The sequence below is a fragment of the Nymphalis io genome, chromosome 23 (assembly GCF_905147045.1).
Source record: "Nymphalis io chromosome 23, ilAglIoxx1.1, whole genome shotgun sequence".
Classification (NCBI taxonomy): Eukaryota; Metazoa; Arthropoda; class Insecta; order Lepidoptera; family Nymphalidae; genus Nymphalis; species Nymphalis io.
Window position 1 is genome coordinate 2,249,947 of NC_065910.1, and position 18,780 is coordinate 2,268,726.

At 35.1% G+C, this 18,780-nt stretch overlaps 1 protein-coding gene across 5 annotated transcripts in view; it reads left to right on the forward strand.

The window, feature by feature from the left end:
- The window catches only part of LOC126777678 (protein Wnt-7b-like), a 92,808-nt gene that overhangs the window by 40,977 nt on the left and 33,051 nt on the right, over positions 1-18,780 (forward strand). For 4 of the 5 annotated variants that reach the window (XM_050500803.1, XM_050500807.1, XM_050500805.1 and 1 more), the window contains exon 1: positions 518-835. In XM_050500803.1, the coding sequence (XP_050356760.1) occupies positions 711-835 (125 nt within the window). In that variant the 5' untranslated portion in view covers positions 518-710. Of the gene's footprint in view, positions 1-517; positions 836-18,780 lie in introns of those variants that run through there. The other variant, XM_050500804.1, reaches the window with a different exon arrangement.

Below are 18,780 nucleotides of genomic sequence, written 5' to 3' on the forward strand. Positions count from 1 at the left end.
ATGACTGACGATGGGATCGTGTCCCATTCCCACGGGATCATAGCGGAACGAGCTTTTTCTTATCACAGTGCTGCCCTTTGCCCAGAAGTGAGACATTTACGAGCTATATTTGCATGTAATGTGTGATCACCCAAACATTCGTAACATTTTGCAAGTATATTTACAACATTTGAATTATATTTATTCTAAAATTATTGTATTATAAAATTAGTGCAGACTTTTTTGTGATATATATATATATATATACAAAAAATATGTTGTGTTGTATTTAACGAGATAATTAATCACACTAATATAATAAATAAATTATAGCAAAAAACCCAACGCGGGCAGGTTTTTTGCTATAATTTATTTATTATATTGTACACATATATTTAAATTAATAAGGACCTAATTATGTACTAATATTAAACCAAGCCACAAAATTATTTGCAATCGATAAGCACACATTTTATCAAATATTTTACTTATCGAAATAAAACCTTTTTAATATTATATAAACTCAAACAATTTAAACAAAAAATCAATTAAAACCTTCACAGTTAAACCTTTCTTAAATCACTCAATAATACAAAGCAGTGTTTTTGTGAGCGACAAAAAATAATGTTCAGTGCGCAGTGGTTAAAAACAAAAAACATCTCGACTAAAAAGTGTCAGTGAAAATGTGTTTAAGGAGATAATATCGAAACAAATAATTAGGATGTGAAGCCATGTTGGAATGCGTGCGTCGCGCAGGCCCAGTTGTACGCGCGTCGACTAAAACTGGACAAAAATTCTTGATAACAACGAGACTCGTATTTTTTCTTGTGCCGTTCATTATACTTCTGTCTGTAAGGTAAGTTGATTATTTGTAACTAATAACTTTGTAAGCTGTAAAAAAACATTTAAAGTTAACTTATTTGGTAGCTAATAATTGATCAAAAATCATAATTATGATGGCCAGTAACCAGTACCAGTAACAGCCTGTTAATGTCCCACTGCTGGGCTAAGGCCTCCTCTCCCTTTTGAGGACAAGGTTTGGAGCTTATTCCACCACGGTGATTGGTACGATACACGACGGTTGGTAGAATACACATGTTGGCAGAATTTCAATGAAATTAGACACATGCAGGTTTCCTCACAATATTTTCCTTCACCATCAAGCATGAGATGAATTATAAACACAAATTAAGCACATGAAAATTCAGTGGTGCTTGCCCGGGCTTAAACCGACGTCCACTAACCACTAGGCCATCTCGACTTTTAATTTTTGATGATAATGATATACTCATGACCGTTTTCGGCCACGGTGACAAATCTCTGGAGGTCTCTCTAATCTATTCCCTTACTCTTATAATCCGATGGGACGGCAATGCGACACGACCGGAAAAAGTTCAGGCGCAGAGCCAAATGCTTTCCGAGGCACAGGAGTATACACACTTCCAAGTTCCAGACTTCGGGCGATTACTGAGAATCTTTGACAAACAAAAGTTAATAACTTTTATTGGCCGGACTTGGGAAACATAATCAAACAGCATCATTAAAATGACCATTAATCATCTTACGTTATTCTATTGCTAAACAACAATATTTTGTGTCGCTCTGTTCCAATTTAAATGAGTGAGCGTGTGTAATTAAAATCTAGACAGACCATATTTGATCTTCTAGTTGGCAGTGTATTGACGTTAAATAAGATCTATATTTCGTACAATGCTAATGTCTATTGGTAAATGTAACCATTTGATCGTTAGCGTTAATTCATTATTTATTTAGAAAACTAATTTCTTATAGTTTACAGTTAAAAAACAGGTTTGCAGATAGTAAAACAGAAGAGAAACAAAGAGAACACAGAGAGAATTGAAAAGGCTCAGACGAGAGGCTCTATTTGCATTACCAATATATTGTAAATACAAATAAAATTGGAATCGTAATTTATATAGGAAATGTAATCTAAATTATATGAAAATTATATACATGACACAAAATATAACAAAAACTCGTCCATTGCCTAAATATTGATATACTCTCATTTTTCATACCATTCTGGTGTTTTTCCAGTTTCTTTGAGTAAATCACAATAAAACTTTTTTATCTTTTATCTGTTAAAATAAAACATTTATTCAATTTTCGTATAATATCATGTATGTAAGTACATATTTTAGAATAAAACCGAGATGGGCCAGTGGTAAGAACGCGTTAATCTTAACCGATAAACGTGAGTTCAAACCCGGGCAAGCACCTCTGAATGTTTCATGTGCTTAATTTCTACTTATAATTCATCTCGTGCTTTTCGGTGAAAGAAAACATCGTGAGAACCTGCATATGTCTAATTTCACCGAAATTCTGCCACATGTGTATTCCAACAACCCGCAGTGGAACAGCGTGGTGGAATAAGCTCCAAACCTTCTCCTCAAAAAGGGTGAAGAGGCCAGCCATATTTTCCAAAAGTTTTCCTTTTTCAATTTTTACACATTGTTTTGAATTCACATAATTATCGTGCAAATAGATTGACCCCTATCAATAACCAATCAGCACTTCATGTCTCGTTATCGCGATGAATTTCACTAAAGATTTCACATAACTAGACCCCGTTACATTTTCTGTATGACATTTATAAAATTTAGCTCAGAAGTTGTATGTCTCCTAAAAAATGTTACCACACGTATAATTAATGCTTCATGCATTAATAAAATAAAATGATTATCTGAGAAATTATTTTTATAAAAAATAATCATTTTTATAAAAAATACTTTAATATACAGATAATTAATTTAGTTTTATTCGGAATGTAAATAATGATACTCAAAACATTGACTTTAGAAGCGAAAGTCCAATGCAGAAAATATACAGCCAAAAATATAAAATACAATGTCTGACAAAAAAATACAGGAGTACATTAGATGGTAAGACCACCAGTACCAAAACAATGTGCGGAAATTTACCTCAATCGTTCGCGTGGAACTGGTTTATAAGCATCGTTGCATGATTTGACACACGCACACTGACAGGTAAAGTTAAATGAAAAGCTTGTAGGAAACAAATTCAAAAAGTCGAATAATTGGATGTTCGCAGAAGAGCGGAGCTATTCTATAAGAAAACAAAACACAATTGGGAAATATCAGACATTAACTATAATAATGTTTACATTTCAAATCTATACGTTTTCTGCGGTGAATTTCGAGTTGTTCTTTCTAAATAGCCCCACAGATTTTAATATTTTACGAGTGAGATACGAATTGAGTCTTATGTAGTTACTGCTCCTGTCAAATACATTCCTAATAAATTACTTCAGTGCCGTTCGAAGTGTTTATAGTCATTGTAGTTACAAAATTAAGGAAAGTTGGCTTGTGCAAAAATTGCCTATAATAATTAAGAATAATCAGCTATTAACCAGCTTGCGCTGCAATACCGCTTTTTTAAACAATTCGAGTTATGCTATCTTTTTGTCAGAAGGATAAAGTAAATCGGCTACCTCATGGTAAACGGTCATTATCACCCATAAAGATTAGCGCTGTAAGAAATATTAACCGTTCCTAACATCGTCAATGCGGCACCAACCTTGGGTACTAAAATAATATCCCTTGGGCCTGAAGTTACACTGGCCCTTTAAACCGCAATACAACAATACTATAATATTGTTGTTTGGCAGTTGAATATATGATGAGTGGGTGGTATCCACCCAGAGGGGCTTGCACTAAACCTTCTCACCAAGTAAATCTATTAAACATTGATGGCACTATGCCAGAAATATCACTCAATTGCCAATGAGTGTCAAAGTTTCAACTCAGTCGGATGAACGATGCCGAGCACATAAAATACGAATATAAAGACAGATTTCATGTATAAGACAGTGAAATAAAAACTGTGATTTTTAATGACTATATACTGATTTGCTCATCTACCATCCAATTTCGAAAAACGAATTCCACGTAAGCCAACATAACTAAATAATTAATATAAAAATATTTCGTTTTAAAAAATGCGAAATAAACTAGTTTTTATCTCACCTGTTCTCTATAAAATGTTAGCAACGTTAATGACACATAAAATGAATACGAACTTACATTTATTTTTTTAATTAAACGAAATTAATAAAAATCAGCTCTTCCGGGGAACAGATAGAATATGTGGAACTTGACCGAAAATTGTGGATTCGGGTTCAAGCATATTTAATTTTTCATGTGCTTATTATTATTTTTATTTATAATATAATAGTGCTCGGTAGTAAATGGAAACCAGGATATTCTGCCACATGTTATAGCACTCTGAGAAGCAGCATGGTGATGTAAGCTCTAAATAGACGAGACCGCCTGTATGTTATACTTCTGTAGAAATAAGAGTGTTTTAGCTACTATTAACTAACTTATTACTAATATCATAAATGCGAAAGTTACTATGCCTGTTATACTAATGCGTTTTAGCTACTGAATCGTTTTCGATGAAATTTGATATGAAACTCGAACAACAAGGAAGAACATAGATTACTTTTTCATAACTTAACACCTGCCTCCTACCTAACACGCAGCTAAAGCCGCGAGCGAACCCTAGTATTATAATAAAGTAGAGGTTTATTATTGAGGAAAAAAATAATGATCGCATAATGCAAACATCATTACATAAAGGAAGGATAAAATTAGTATTAACGAATACGCTACTTAACCATCAATGTAATATATTATAGCGTAACTAACTTAAATGCCAAATTATCGTTACCATACATCATACTAACCATCCTCGAAAGATTGACGTAAAATAAAAATGAGGCGGTATTTTTTCAACAAAAGATTATGATACGATAATAATACGTACCCCGTAATTATGTTCGATAAATCGCATATATAAGGCGAACCGTACAAAACCAATTTTCAATACAAACAAAAAACAAACATGCAATCAAAATCCTTATGAACATCAAAGCCTATTAACCTTACATGCGACTTGAATGGTAATAAACTTGTTGACGTTTTTAAATGGGCTTAACGTAAACGAGTTGGTTTTCGGTTTGCGCTAATACTTGATACGCGGAGGCCAATTATGATTTTTTACCGTTTCCGCTTACACAGGGAATTTTATTACGTTACGCGAATGACAAATATTTTATTAGTCTCTTTTGTCAGTCACTTTTAGTTCAAAATAAGTTTCAAGGTTTTATGGGATGGTCCGAATGAAAAAATGCATTCCTTTTTTAAAATAGTTAAATGGCAAATCCATCAAGCATTATTGACAATACGAGTGATCTACACTATGTAGAATCCCGCAGCATCTTCGATCCGTGACCAAAACGGACATCCCAGTGATTTAGTGGGTAAGAATCCCACATAACCGGGTTCCTGTCAAGAGCCCGGTTGGGTACCTTTCTGACAACTTCCACTGCTTGAAAGAAATGTCTCTAACGTATGAGGCTGAAGAGTTTTAAATAACACCCCCATATTCAAAATTTGACAGTTGCGGTTCAGTCGAAATCGGAGAAGAATAGCAACTCGTGAAGTCCTTCCGGTCATAGTCATAATAAGAGTTACAAATTACATATCGTGCTTTTGAAATATTTATTGCTCTTGGAGCTTTTTTTCTTTTTAAAAAGTTTTCCGCATTGTATTGGCTAAAACGTTACAAAAAATTACAGAATTTTTTTTATTTGCGATCTCACAAAGTATACGGTACTATTTAAAATCCAAAATTATATTTTTAATTAGTGAATTGAAATTAATATGTAGTCATTTGCAAAACGTATATCAAATTTTTCATAGCAATACATAGAAGGAGTATTTACTTAATTCCATAACATAATGAATGCGTCAATAGCAAAATAAACAGTGATAACTTGTTATTTCTGAACGTAACTTGATGCGATCAAACCCATTATTACTGCCAATCCTTTAAAGCTGCCATAACCACTTAATGTGAAATTACCTTCTATCCTCTTATATAATATAAATTAAACCTTACACCTTTGATTTAAAGTACAATTTACAATACTTCTAATTTAGGAAATGACAACTGATCACTTCGATTCGGAACTCCGCTCCTCCCATCAACCCACGACTATAAGTTTAATATCAGAAACGTCAGCGTTAACGTTTAATTCAGTACATCATTTATTGATGTGCAGAAGTTTTATGTAAATGGATGTTCAGCTTGATCAGTACTGTCAGTCAAGTATCGATATTGATGGCGTGTGAATGACGCGCTAGATATATAAAGTCACGATAGTTACATTACTATCTGTGATGAAATTCATATGCGTCTTAAGTAGGTTCTTACGAATATGGAGTGACGCGAGTATTTCAATGAATATTTAGATTAAAAAAATATAGTTAAATATAAATCATAAATTTAAAAACTACTTTAATATAAGTTAATAATACGTTTTACTGGTGGTAGGGGCTTTGTGCAAGCTCGTCTAGGTAGGTACCACCCACTCATCAGATATTCTACCGCAAAACAGCAGTAGTTGGTATTATTGTGTTCCGGGTTGAAGGGTGAGTGAGCCATAATTACAGACAAAAGGGACATAACATCTCAGTTCCCAAGGTTGGTGGCGCATTGGCGATGTAAGTGATATTTAACATTTCTTATAATGCCAATGTCTATGGGCGTTGTTGACCACTCACCGTTAGGTGGCCAATATGCTCGTCCACCTACCTATGCTATAAAAAAAATTACAAGTTACAGCGTCTCTTTTTGGTGGTCGTGAACTATTTTAAAATTTAATTATAATAGACAAAACTTAAATATTTAAGTTAGTGGTTACCTTTTATTTTACCTTTTACTTTACCCATAGACATTAGTATTACAAGAAATATTAATAATAGACCACTCATTACACGAACAAATATTGACGCCAATAACTTTAAACATTTTTAGCTAAAATAAACTGTAATTTTACAACGGCGCCATAACATTTTAAAAACAACTTCCTTAATAGTATTTCTTATTTAAATCTCGGTTTTCTAAGAACTCATCAAATCTTGCCGTGCAAAAAATAATTGGGGCCAAAATTCCTTAGATTACTGTGACTCATATAACGTAGACGATTATGTATCAAAATATAGTTAAATTATGTTGGTATATATAAATATTTTTTGCCAACATGATAAAATATATTTTTATTTTTTATAGTATAGATAGGCGGATGAGCATATGGGCCACCTGATGGTAAGTGGTCACCAACGCAAATAGACATTGGCATTTTAAGAAATGTTAACCATCGCTTACATCACCTGTTGTGCCTGTAATTACACTGGCTCACTCACCCTTCAAACCGGATCACAACAATACCAAGTACTACTATTTAGCAGTAGAATATCTGATGAGTGGGTGGTACCAACCCAGACGAGTTTGCACAAAGCCCTACCACCAGTATTGATTATGATAGAAGAGGATTTTGAATTTCTGAAGTTTATTCTTCCAGCGAACTAAGCTGAAGAGATGTTCTTTACTTAATCGGTCGGTTCAACCGTTTGACGTTTTACGACGCATTAAAAATAAATTAAATGCGTTGAAATTTAAATGAAAATTTAACCGTGAGCATTGTTAACGCATAACGAATAAGGAGAAAACGATTAGTTTTAGTTTAATGTTTCACAATCTTATTCCCTTAATCGAAATGTTTCTACGTAACATTAAACCATTTAACAACCACCCGATACAGTCATCAAAGCATACTCGAATGACTGAATGACTGAGGAATGAACGAACATTATTGTATCGCAATGGATCAGCGTGATAAATAAATATCCGAATTCGGTCCCATTCGCAATTCACATGACTTTTGTCTTACTATTTAAAATACTGACTTTTCCAAGTTCAAAATGGAGGACGTTCGGAATTCGAATTTAATTTTTCAAGATATCAATAAAATTTATTTTCAAATATCAAATATATTTTTCGTATCTATATATGAGTATATATATAATTCTATATATAAGAGTATGAGTAAATATATTTTTCCTTTCTAAATTAATTTTCTTTTGCATACCATACCTTATTTTTTGCACTTTATAAGGTTGGCTGGTAATAAATACTTGTAATTGTTGTGTAATTACAGGCACAAGGGACATAAAATCTTACTTCCCAAGGTTGGTGGCGCATTTGCTATATAAGCGATGGTAGACATTTCTTACAATGCCAATGTCTAAGGGCGTTTGGTGACCACTTACCATCAGGTGGCCCATATGCTCGTCCGCCTTTCTATTCTATAAAAAAAAACTCATAGCAGCGCCCACCGTGTTGTACAGTAGTCTTAAATAAAAAAACATTAATTTATTGATTATTTCATAACTGCACAGTTAATTTTTTTTATCATATTTATCACCGAAATAAAATCACTCAAGACTTTTTAATACCGACTGATATTTACAAAACAATTACATATTCGCCGGGAGGGCAAATGACTCTACTCCACCTGATGGTAAGTGGTAGTAGAGTCCAAACGCGACGACGGCCAGTACAGACGGGAAAAACGTTCTGCACTAGCCGCCATCGCCTTGCCGGCCCGCAAGATGCCTCTTCACGCCTCGTTTGAAGGAACCCGGGTTGTAAGAGGAGGGGAACACGTGAGCTGGTAAGGAATTCCATTTTTTGGAAGTGCGACAAAGAAAGGAGTTGCCAAATTTCTTTGTTCGCGATGGAACAGTTAGGCGGTGACATCGAGAACCAGCTCGCGTGGACTTAAGAAGGAAGGGGGAAGCAAGAATTAGAGAGAATAATTCCTGAGAGCACTCACCGTGATACAGTCGATAGAAAGCGCTCAGTGCTGCTATCTCACGACGCAATTGTAAAGGTTCAAGGGTGTTTGTGACCTTTACGTCGCCAATAATGCGTACGGCACGTCGCTGCAACCGGTCCAAGGCCTCAAGTAGGTACTTAGCGGAGCCATCCCAAAGGTGCGAGCAATATTCCACGCAAGACCGTACCGGTGTTTTGTACAGCAGGCACAGTTGTTGTGGCGTGAAAAAGCGCCGCACCTTGTTCAGAACTCCGAGTTTCCGTGAAGCTGTTTTTATAACAGCCTCGATGTAATCCCTTGGACTAAGGTCGCAGCGAACGTCAATCCCCAGCATGGCGATTTTGCTTTACATCACCAGCGGAGTACCACAGAGGGAGGGAAGAGGGGAAAATGTTGACTTTTTCGCCGTGAGAGCGCATACCTGTGTTTTCTTGGCATTAAACTCAACAAGATTGTCAGAGCCCCATTTGGCGATGAGTTCTAACGTCCTATCGAGTTCAATGACTAGATCCTACCGCCTCTCCTCAATTTCCGCTCGCCCAGCCACTGCGCGTCCGTGGTATCCACCATGCACTGTACTATCGTCTGCATAGCAATGTATGTTCCCAAGAGAGAGCATATCATTGATGTGCAGAAGAAAGAGTGTGGAAGATAGCACAGATCCCTGGGGGACCCCAGCATTCACTACATAGAATTGTGAAGCGCAACCATCTACTAAAACACGAAGGCTACGCTTGTGTAGGAAGCTGGCAATCCAGGTGCATAGCTGAGCAGGCAGACCATATACCGGCAGCTTGGAGAGAAGAATTCTGTGCCAGACCCTGTCGAAAGCCTTGGAGATATCGAGGCTGACAGCCAACGATTCTCCATGCTTGTCGATAGCTTCACCCCAGAAGTGTGTTACGTACGCTAGAAGATCACCTGTGGACCGTTTTGGTTGAAACCCGTACTGACGATCATTAATTAAACAGTGATCTTCTAGGTAATGGATCAGTTGGTTGTTTAAAATCCGTTCCATCACCTTACAAAGTACTGAGGTGATAGCTATTGGCCGATAATTTGCCGGGTCAGACCGATCCCCTTTTTTGGGAACCGCTTGCACATTAGCTCTTCTCCAAGCCTCCAGCACACTTCCCGAAGAGAGAGAAAGTTGGAACAGGTGCGTTAACACAGGAGACAGCTCCGCTGCGCACTTCTTCAGCACTATGGCTGGTATTCCATCGGGACCGCTAGCTTTCCGTACACCAAGTGATTGCAGCTCCGCACGCACATCACGTTGCCTGATTTTAATGTCAGGCATCGTATGGCCACATGAAGGTATTGTAGGTGGCAGTGCCCTACAATCATCGATGACGGAATTGTCGGCAAAGAGTTTAGCCAGGAGATCATCTTGCTCTTGCGGACTGTGAGCTAGCGATCCGTCCGGATTTCTGAGCGGTGGCAGCGAAGGTTTGCAGAAATTGTTTTGCACAGACTTGGTCAGACGCCAGAAGCTACGGGAGCCCCTAGGATGCGAAACAAGGTCATGACCAATCTGTACAATGCGCTGGGCATCCGCTCTCGTGTATGCCTTTCTACAGGACTTGGAATTTTTATTATAGTTTGCTTTCAGTGAGTCAATGTTAGATGCCCCGCTAATGCAGCCGTTGATCCATTTGCGATATGCCGCCTGCTTAGATGATACAGCATCGGCACATTCACGAGTGAACCAACGGTTACGCGTACTCCTACTGACGAGATCTGAGCTAGGAATGTAGTTTTCCATTCCCAACATGATCTCGCCAGCAACAGCAGCGGCACTAGCCGTCGGGTCATTCCCACTGAAGCAACGTTCCTTCCAAGGGACCGACGCATAGTAATCGCGCATACCGTCCCAATCCGCTGACTTATAGTGCCAAACGCGACGTTTGCATACCGCTAGTGGCGGCAGCTTGGCCTGTGGCACTCTGGTAGATATAAGGCTGTGATCCGAAGAGCCAAGAGGAGCCTGAACCACAACCTGATATTCCACCGGGTGAGAAGTCAGCAGAAGGTCCAGTAGAGAAGGTGCTTACCCATCAATGTCTGGGATCCTGGTGGGCTGATCAACCAGTTGGGTCAAGTCATGTGTGAGAGCAAAAGCATGAGCAGTCCTTCCAGCATGGTCAGTTTTGAGGGATTTCAACCAGGATTCGTGCTGAGCATTAAAATCCCCCAAAAACACCAATTCCGCGTTAGGAAATTGCTCTTGCGCAGCATCTGCCACCCGACTAAGATGGTCAAATAATCGGCTTGTCTCCAAGTCACCATTGTGGGATCTGTAGAGGCACACGTAGACTCGGCTCTGACGAACCAGGTCCACACGTACCACCAACATGGAGAAGGAGGGGTCCTCCAAGCAGCGCAGTCGGTGACAGCAAACATCCGTCCTGACGAACAAGCATACTCCGGCTTTCGCTTTGAAGGATTCTTCAAGCGTGTAGCCGGGATAATTAAGATAGCTGGTATCGGCAGGACGGAGTATTTGTGTCTCCGTGAGAAACAACATTGCTGGCCGTGCTGTCTCGAGATGGTGGTGGACAGCGTTGAGGTTAGTGTGGAGTCCACGGATGTTAGAGAACTCGACCTCAAACACCGAGGGTATGGTGGGGGTGTGCACCGCTGTACGACCGTTATTTCTGTATTGTTGCGCCATTTGGGAAAAATAAAATGGAAAAGAGACGTGAAGCGAGCGATGTATTGCCACGATAGGGATGGACAAAGTGTGGAGGTGTGTTTCCCCAAGTGGTTGCCAAAAGGAAAAATACACTGACCCGCCGGACGGAAGGGCCCCCGAACCCCCCCGAAAGTGGCCGCCGGCACCCCACCTACCGGTCACCAACCGACACGACGGCCAACCCCGAGATTATGCGTGGCCTGGTGGGGTAGCCTCACGAGCTAGTTAGGCACGCTCGGGCCCCTGTACTATGCCACGGGCGGCCAGCGAAACAGCCGTTTCTTCGGGTCTCCCTGTCCGGCAGGTCAATACAGTTTCACCCGGCATTGGTTCAACAGCCGTCTCCATTGGACCAACACCCATCGCGGCAATACTCGCTCGGGCTCTGGCTGTACGCTGGCTGACCTCGAAACGCGGCTGCAAGCCACTTCACGAGTTTTTCACCATGCGTACGGTGGTAACAAGCCAGGCGGATGCTTAACATCCTCCCACCTGGGATTAAAACAAAACGGATACTAAAGTAACTGTTATAAACTATATAATAACGATTAATTTTATTTGCAGTGATAAATAACATTATTAAAACAATTAATCTTACATTTTATTGTTTCTGTATTGGTATTTGATCGTTGAACGTGAGAACGGAATCGTTACAATAATTAACACCTGTCGAATATATTAACTTTATTAAAACTATTATACCGTTAATATTAAATTCATTCCATACATCCATTGTTTTAAAGCATAACATTGTAGAAATAACGCGTATGAGTCATTTGTTTTGAATTAAATATATTGTCTATATATATTATAGGATGTAGAGAATTATGTAGTTTTCTTACCTAGTTCATATTCATCAGAAAGTAGTTATAAAATTTTGTGTAACTGCATTCGTAGAGATCGTAGTTATAATTAAAAATCATATTTATTTATTTTACTTTTCTTATCTTGTTTGTGATAATAATAATGTCCTCCAGACCGATTTTACCTACGGCGGCCAATCAAAAGAGAGATTACCCAACGCAGGAGATATTATAGTGCAGAAATGTGTGCGCAAACACAGGTGCACTCTCTATTCTCTCACTCTCATAATCCGATGGGACGGTAATCTGACACGATTGGAAAGAGTTCAGGCCAGTACCGTCAACTTTACGTGCTTTCCGAGGAAGTGTGAAAACTCCAGAGTGTTCACACTTCCAACTTCCAGATTCCGAGATGCTACTGAGAATTTTCTGACAGAAAAACCCAATAACTTTTTATTGGCCCGACCTGGGAACTGAACCCAGGACCTCCGGGTCTGCGGCCTTGATATAATCAAGCCACTAGAGCAACAAGGCAGTTTGTGATATCGATAATCAGTATTACAAAACAAAAATATCGATATTATTTACGTATATTTTATATTAATATATAAAGTATAGTTACGTTCAGGCAAATGCGGTACAACATAATTATGGTAAATTCAATTTGGAATAAATCGTACGTGCTCATGAAACAAACATTTTTCGGTTCATTAATTTCAAAATAAAGTCATTGATCTTATCAAATGTTATAGCTTGCAATCAACATTATACTCAGAACAATGCAAGGTCTAGACAAGGCTAACATATAATTATACGTAGATAATAAAATAGTTATTTTATATTTTACTTTAAACGTCAAATATAATATAACACTTATTGAGTCATATATAAGGATCTAAGTGTCATTAATATTTAAAAAAAAATAACATACTAAATAACAGATCTTATGACATTTTATTTCAGTAAAACTTACGATTGCGAATAAATATACGACTGTATAACAAGATACGAGAATTTATATGTAAGCATGTGGATAATATTTAACAAATCATACGCTGACGTCATCTGATGGTCGAAATCTTACACTTACTCGTCTGACGCTCGAAGTCTCAGTTAGCCCCTACCGTTTACCGAGCACTAAGATGCTCACACATAAACAATTGTAGTCATTGCCATATGACGGCCGTTCGACAGGATTTATGAAATTTTTCGATCGAGTCTTATTTCGAGATCCGATTTTATTAAATGGAATTGAGATGAATACTTACTTTAATTTATTTTTTTAAATCTAATCGATGCAACAAAATATCCATGCACGGGCTGTCGGCCCCGTATATTAAATATATCATGGTTACCGGATGGTCGGACGTTGATATGGTAGAATGACAATTGCTAATAGTTTTTTTTTTTGTTTTTCGACAAAAATATTTCCAATGTTATATAAATTATACCTTTTATAGTTTATATTATTAGAGTGTTGTGTACTGATATTTTAATTGTATATTAATAAAAATTGTATCCATTTTCGATATTATTTATTAAAGTAAAAGTTGAAGTATACTTTATTCAGACTCTTATAAACACTTTTGCTTCATTCTACAATTTTAAGCTTAATATAAAGCCACCACCCGTTCGGAATGTGGATTCTACCGAGAATAATAAATCACTTTTCAGTTTAATATGCAATTAAATAAATGTATGTAATTTTTTAATAAGCTGCTTGATGTCGCATCGGTATGTCGCTTTAATCACGCATACTTACATTATTATCTCACCCCAAGTGTCGAAAAAATTCTTCTCATATTTATATGAATAAAGAAAAACTGTAAAAACAAATAATGCCGCGTGGATTGCTGCCAAGTTATTTCTTCTTTTTTAATTAAACTGTAATTTATAATTCGTAATAAAAAAGGGCCAAAAAGGCGAGGAATTTTGCTAATAATATTTGAAATATTTACAGGTTGTTACTTTATTTCGGATATTAAGCTGTTAATTTGAAAACACAGATACACAGAAGTAAATATAATATTAAAAATTTAAAATATAATAAATTCTTCTGGAAAGAATTCTGGCTGAAATTACTAATTATAATTATTCCTCATCATTATTATCATTTTTCCGTGCACGTAGTATATTAAAACCGTTGATATAGTAATTAGTATACATGGTTTTGGAGTATATGATATATTTACAATGTACATATATAGAAATACAGGTCATCTGCAACCTTGATTACACGTTGTTCCTTCTCGTTGTGTAGAATTGTATTTTCATGTTCTCTCTGGCATTTCAATGTATCGATTTTTTTTTTTTATTTTAATAAAAAAACAAATGTGGTTAAGCCGTAACCATGGAATGTCTCACGTCTGTATTAATAGAGTAATTTTATTTCGAGGAGTGATATAATTCTAACGTAAACGTAAAATAAATGGGCACACCAGCTCATACCAATTATTATATAGGCGATGTCTCATCATCCTCAATAAGTCCAGCCATTCGTAATCTTTTGACAATCATTCTCACGCATTTAAAATCAGTAGCCTACGATATACACTCAAGTGTCACGTAATAAGCTTAATTCAAATGGTCCCGACGTCATTTTCATTCCTTTAAAGCACAGATAATAACATGTAATCTTATAAATAATGTCTTAATAGAACCTTTAATTTATATAATCTGTGAAACTGGGATTGGAAAGTTATGAAATAGAAATTTTTATCAAGGATAAACACGTTCTAATTGTTAATAAATTAGGAAATATTTCAGAAAAGTAATATATTTTATTTATTAATTAACAACCGTGTTTTAATAGGACTTAATCTTAAATTTCAAACGTCAAACTTTTAAGTTTAGAAAGTTTTATTCAGTACAGATAAATAACGTAGTTATTGAATGCAGATAATTTTATATTTATCTATACAGACATAACTGAATATATACATATGCAAAATATACCTAAAAATATATTATTACTTTATTTTTAAATTTCTATGACTATTTCCATTTTATGTACTGTCATTAAATAATTATTTTATTTATAATTTCATCGTAAAGAAATTAGTTACACCGTAACTACAAAGACGTACCTTATAAAAGTTTCTGGACTCGTAACAAATATATGAAAAAAAGTTAACGGTGACATCTGACTGACACAAGTAAAAATGTCGCTTATTGCTTTACAAAAAGTAGTCAGTAACTGGATACACGATAATAGTATATCATTACTGGCCGGATGGACATACGTACAATGCGACACGGTCTGGGGAACGTGGACAGAGGATCATTACGTGATTATATTATCTGTATTCTTTGTAGTTATGAGGTCGTATATCTTTTCATATGAAATCATACTTTTATAAACATTACATTCATTAATTAATTATATTTTGAAAGTAAACAATACCCTAAACATAGGTGGATAAGATAGGTGGTCCGTCTGAAGATCAGTGCGGCCCAAACTGTGGTCCAAGCTGTGAGCCATTTTGAGGTTATTGTGGTCCATCCTTTGTATTGGATGCTAAGCATACTTGTTAAATGCTTTATATAAAAATACAATAATAAAATTATATTATAGGTATATTTAAAAGAGCAGGAAGGTTATTATAATTAGACATCAAATACATTGTATTTGTTATGATAAATAGTTATAGACACTAAAGTTTTTATTTATAATATATATAAAAACATTCTTAGCTAAGGCTTATAAACTTAATACAAGTAACAGAACATGACGACAAAAGTACTTGTCTACTTGAATAAAGAATAAACTCTGAAAAAAAACCATCTGCTAATCGAATCAAAAATATATTAGGGCTATTCTATAAAAAAAAACTCGAAACTCACCGCAAGAAACGGTCGTGAAATGTCAAAAAGTGATATGCGACATTGACTGTAATAATTATAACATTTCAAGACTACACGCATGAAAAAAGTATATCACCGTAAATCGGTTGTCAACATTTCACCGGTGAGTAATGAAGTGAGTTCTTACAGAATAGCTGAGCAGCTGTGGTTAGGTATATTTCGTTTACGCCATAAAGCCGTTGGCAAGCAATCTGGCGCCATCAAACTGTTTTATTTCTTACTCTAATAATTAACATTGTTATCTCGAATTAAATATACTTGCCCGAAATAATAGGATATAACTCCAATCTGTATTAATTAAAATATTTGAAATAAAAAGGGTCCTCTTGTGAATTCTAGACTACATAACTAAACGGCCATTAAAATTCTACGACCACATTGTCAAAAAACTCATCTATCATACGATAAATCCCGCTCGAAATTCCCGATTCGATCAGTTTAGACAAAGAAAATATTTTTATAGTCAAAATTCGTTCAGAAATTCCTCACGGTCTCTGGACGTAAGCATGCAAATAATCCAATCTTCAAAGAATCCAGCCTTTGAGGCAAATAAAATAAATAAAAATAAATTAGCTGGAACGAAGATGCGGTGGTCTCGTATACGAAACACGTGAATCGGAATTCCTGATAGCATATTACATAAAACAAAAGTTTATTCCGCTATGGGCATACGATATCAATACATTCATGTGTTATAACAAAGGTGTTATAAAAAATTTCATGTATTATAATAAATAAATTTAACTTTTATTTATTAAATTTTAATAATAATAACTTAATACACGTATTATTTGTCTGTTTAAATTAATTTGCGATTCTATTGATGAGTAATTTTACGATCAATGCTACAAATAATTGCATTGAGAAAATACACAAAAAACAATTTTTAAGTAATAATTCAAAAGATAAGACATTAAATACAAATATATTTTTAATTTTGTTATCTTATAGAAAAAAAAAACCTATTCCGCTTTAGTTACGATATAGAATAACGTAAAAAGTATTCTCCAGCCCAGCCCAATTAATTACTTATAAATAATTAAATAGCTAACTCATTTAAAACTCTATTCAAAGAAAGATTTCCAAAAACCACAAATGAATACAAGAACGAAGTGGAATGGAATGTATCTGTTTCGAACGCACGATATATTACCATTAGAACGATATATGGAATTATCAAATCTTATTAAAATATCTCCCTTGATTTATGTAAACAAGACTGAGTCTTGTAATACTACAAATTACAAGAACATTAGGGTAATTTTACGATAATATAACCATATTAGTTGTAACGGACGACTAGCGGCCGCGGCTTAATATTGTTAGTCATAGCGAGTTTAGTCATTTGAGATTATTTGATTTTGATTATTTGATTTAAGTCTTACGTCAAACACACCTTGTGTTTATGTTTGATTCCAAAAATATTTTTTGTCTGTAAGTGTAACTATAAATGCAACAACAAATATTCGTTATTTGGAATTTATTATTTAGTCGCCCGGAGCTCCATGTTGAGTAACTGAATTCATTGCTATATTAAATAATTCTTTAATACGAAACCTACAATGTTTATATATTTTTATATATAGCATATTTACTAAGTGAGAAATTTGAATGATTTTTAATGGACTGGCAATGCAACATTTATATATAAATAAACAATGCAACACATGTATAAAAATATTTTTTTAAATATATTTTATGTAAAAACACAATTTGATTTGGATATATATGTAGATATATATAATCTTTGCTTGCTCGCGTGAAGTTAATCAGAACTAACCAGAACTAGTAAGGATAAATGTCAGACTTTTAAGAAATATGAACGGATCAATGCTTTTTAACGTGATTTATTATTATTAATGCGTCACGTGTGACGAACACGATCACGATTATAATGGTTGTAAGGGGAAATTTTGACGTCAGCATTTTTTTATCTGTCAATGAAAAAGGAATTTTAACAAAAAAAAATATGCATGAATCAAATAGACCTCCTTTAATGTATAGATTATTCATTACATTTTTGAATTCGGATTTTGAATTTTGGAATTCTTAACACAAAATGCGGTGATTGGCTGGATTGGCTGAGCCTTTGGTGTATTTTAATATAATTTCGTTTGAGTTTGCTAGTTCAACGTGCCTCTATATTTTCATTGCTAGGCATCATTACCATTGAAATTTCAAGATTATATTTTTTTATTATCTAGCTGAATCTTTACTGATAGTCCTGAAAATCAGACTGATTAGTGCAGTTGTAACTTTACTATTAAAATGAAATGCAATAGTTTGCCTATTGCCAAACATTATTTTTTTTTATTAATCAGAGTAGAAGACACAATTGCTTCTTTAAGCAAAATTAATTTGACTTTCTTTTTTTTTTTTCTTTTAACAAAAAATAATATTATATTGATAAATGATTAATAACTGATTGGGAAATAATACATATTATTTATTTCAGGTATTATTAAAAAAGGTGGTTGTCAATCAATTTTGTAAAAATTTTTGGAAAATTATTTTATTTGTAAATTATTCAATGATTTGATTACATGTATTTATAATTTTTAATTACTTACCTGCGTTGTTGGTCTAGTTTGTAGTTAATAAAACTGAAGATCGCAAGGTCTTTGTTCAAACTCCGTATTGAAACAATATAAAATTTTTTTGGGAATTTCGTCGAAACTTTTAGTAGCAGCCTGAAATTTAAAGGCATTCCA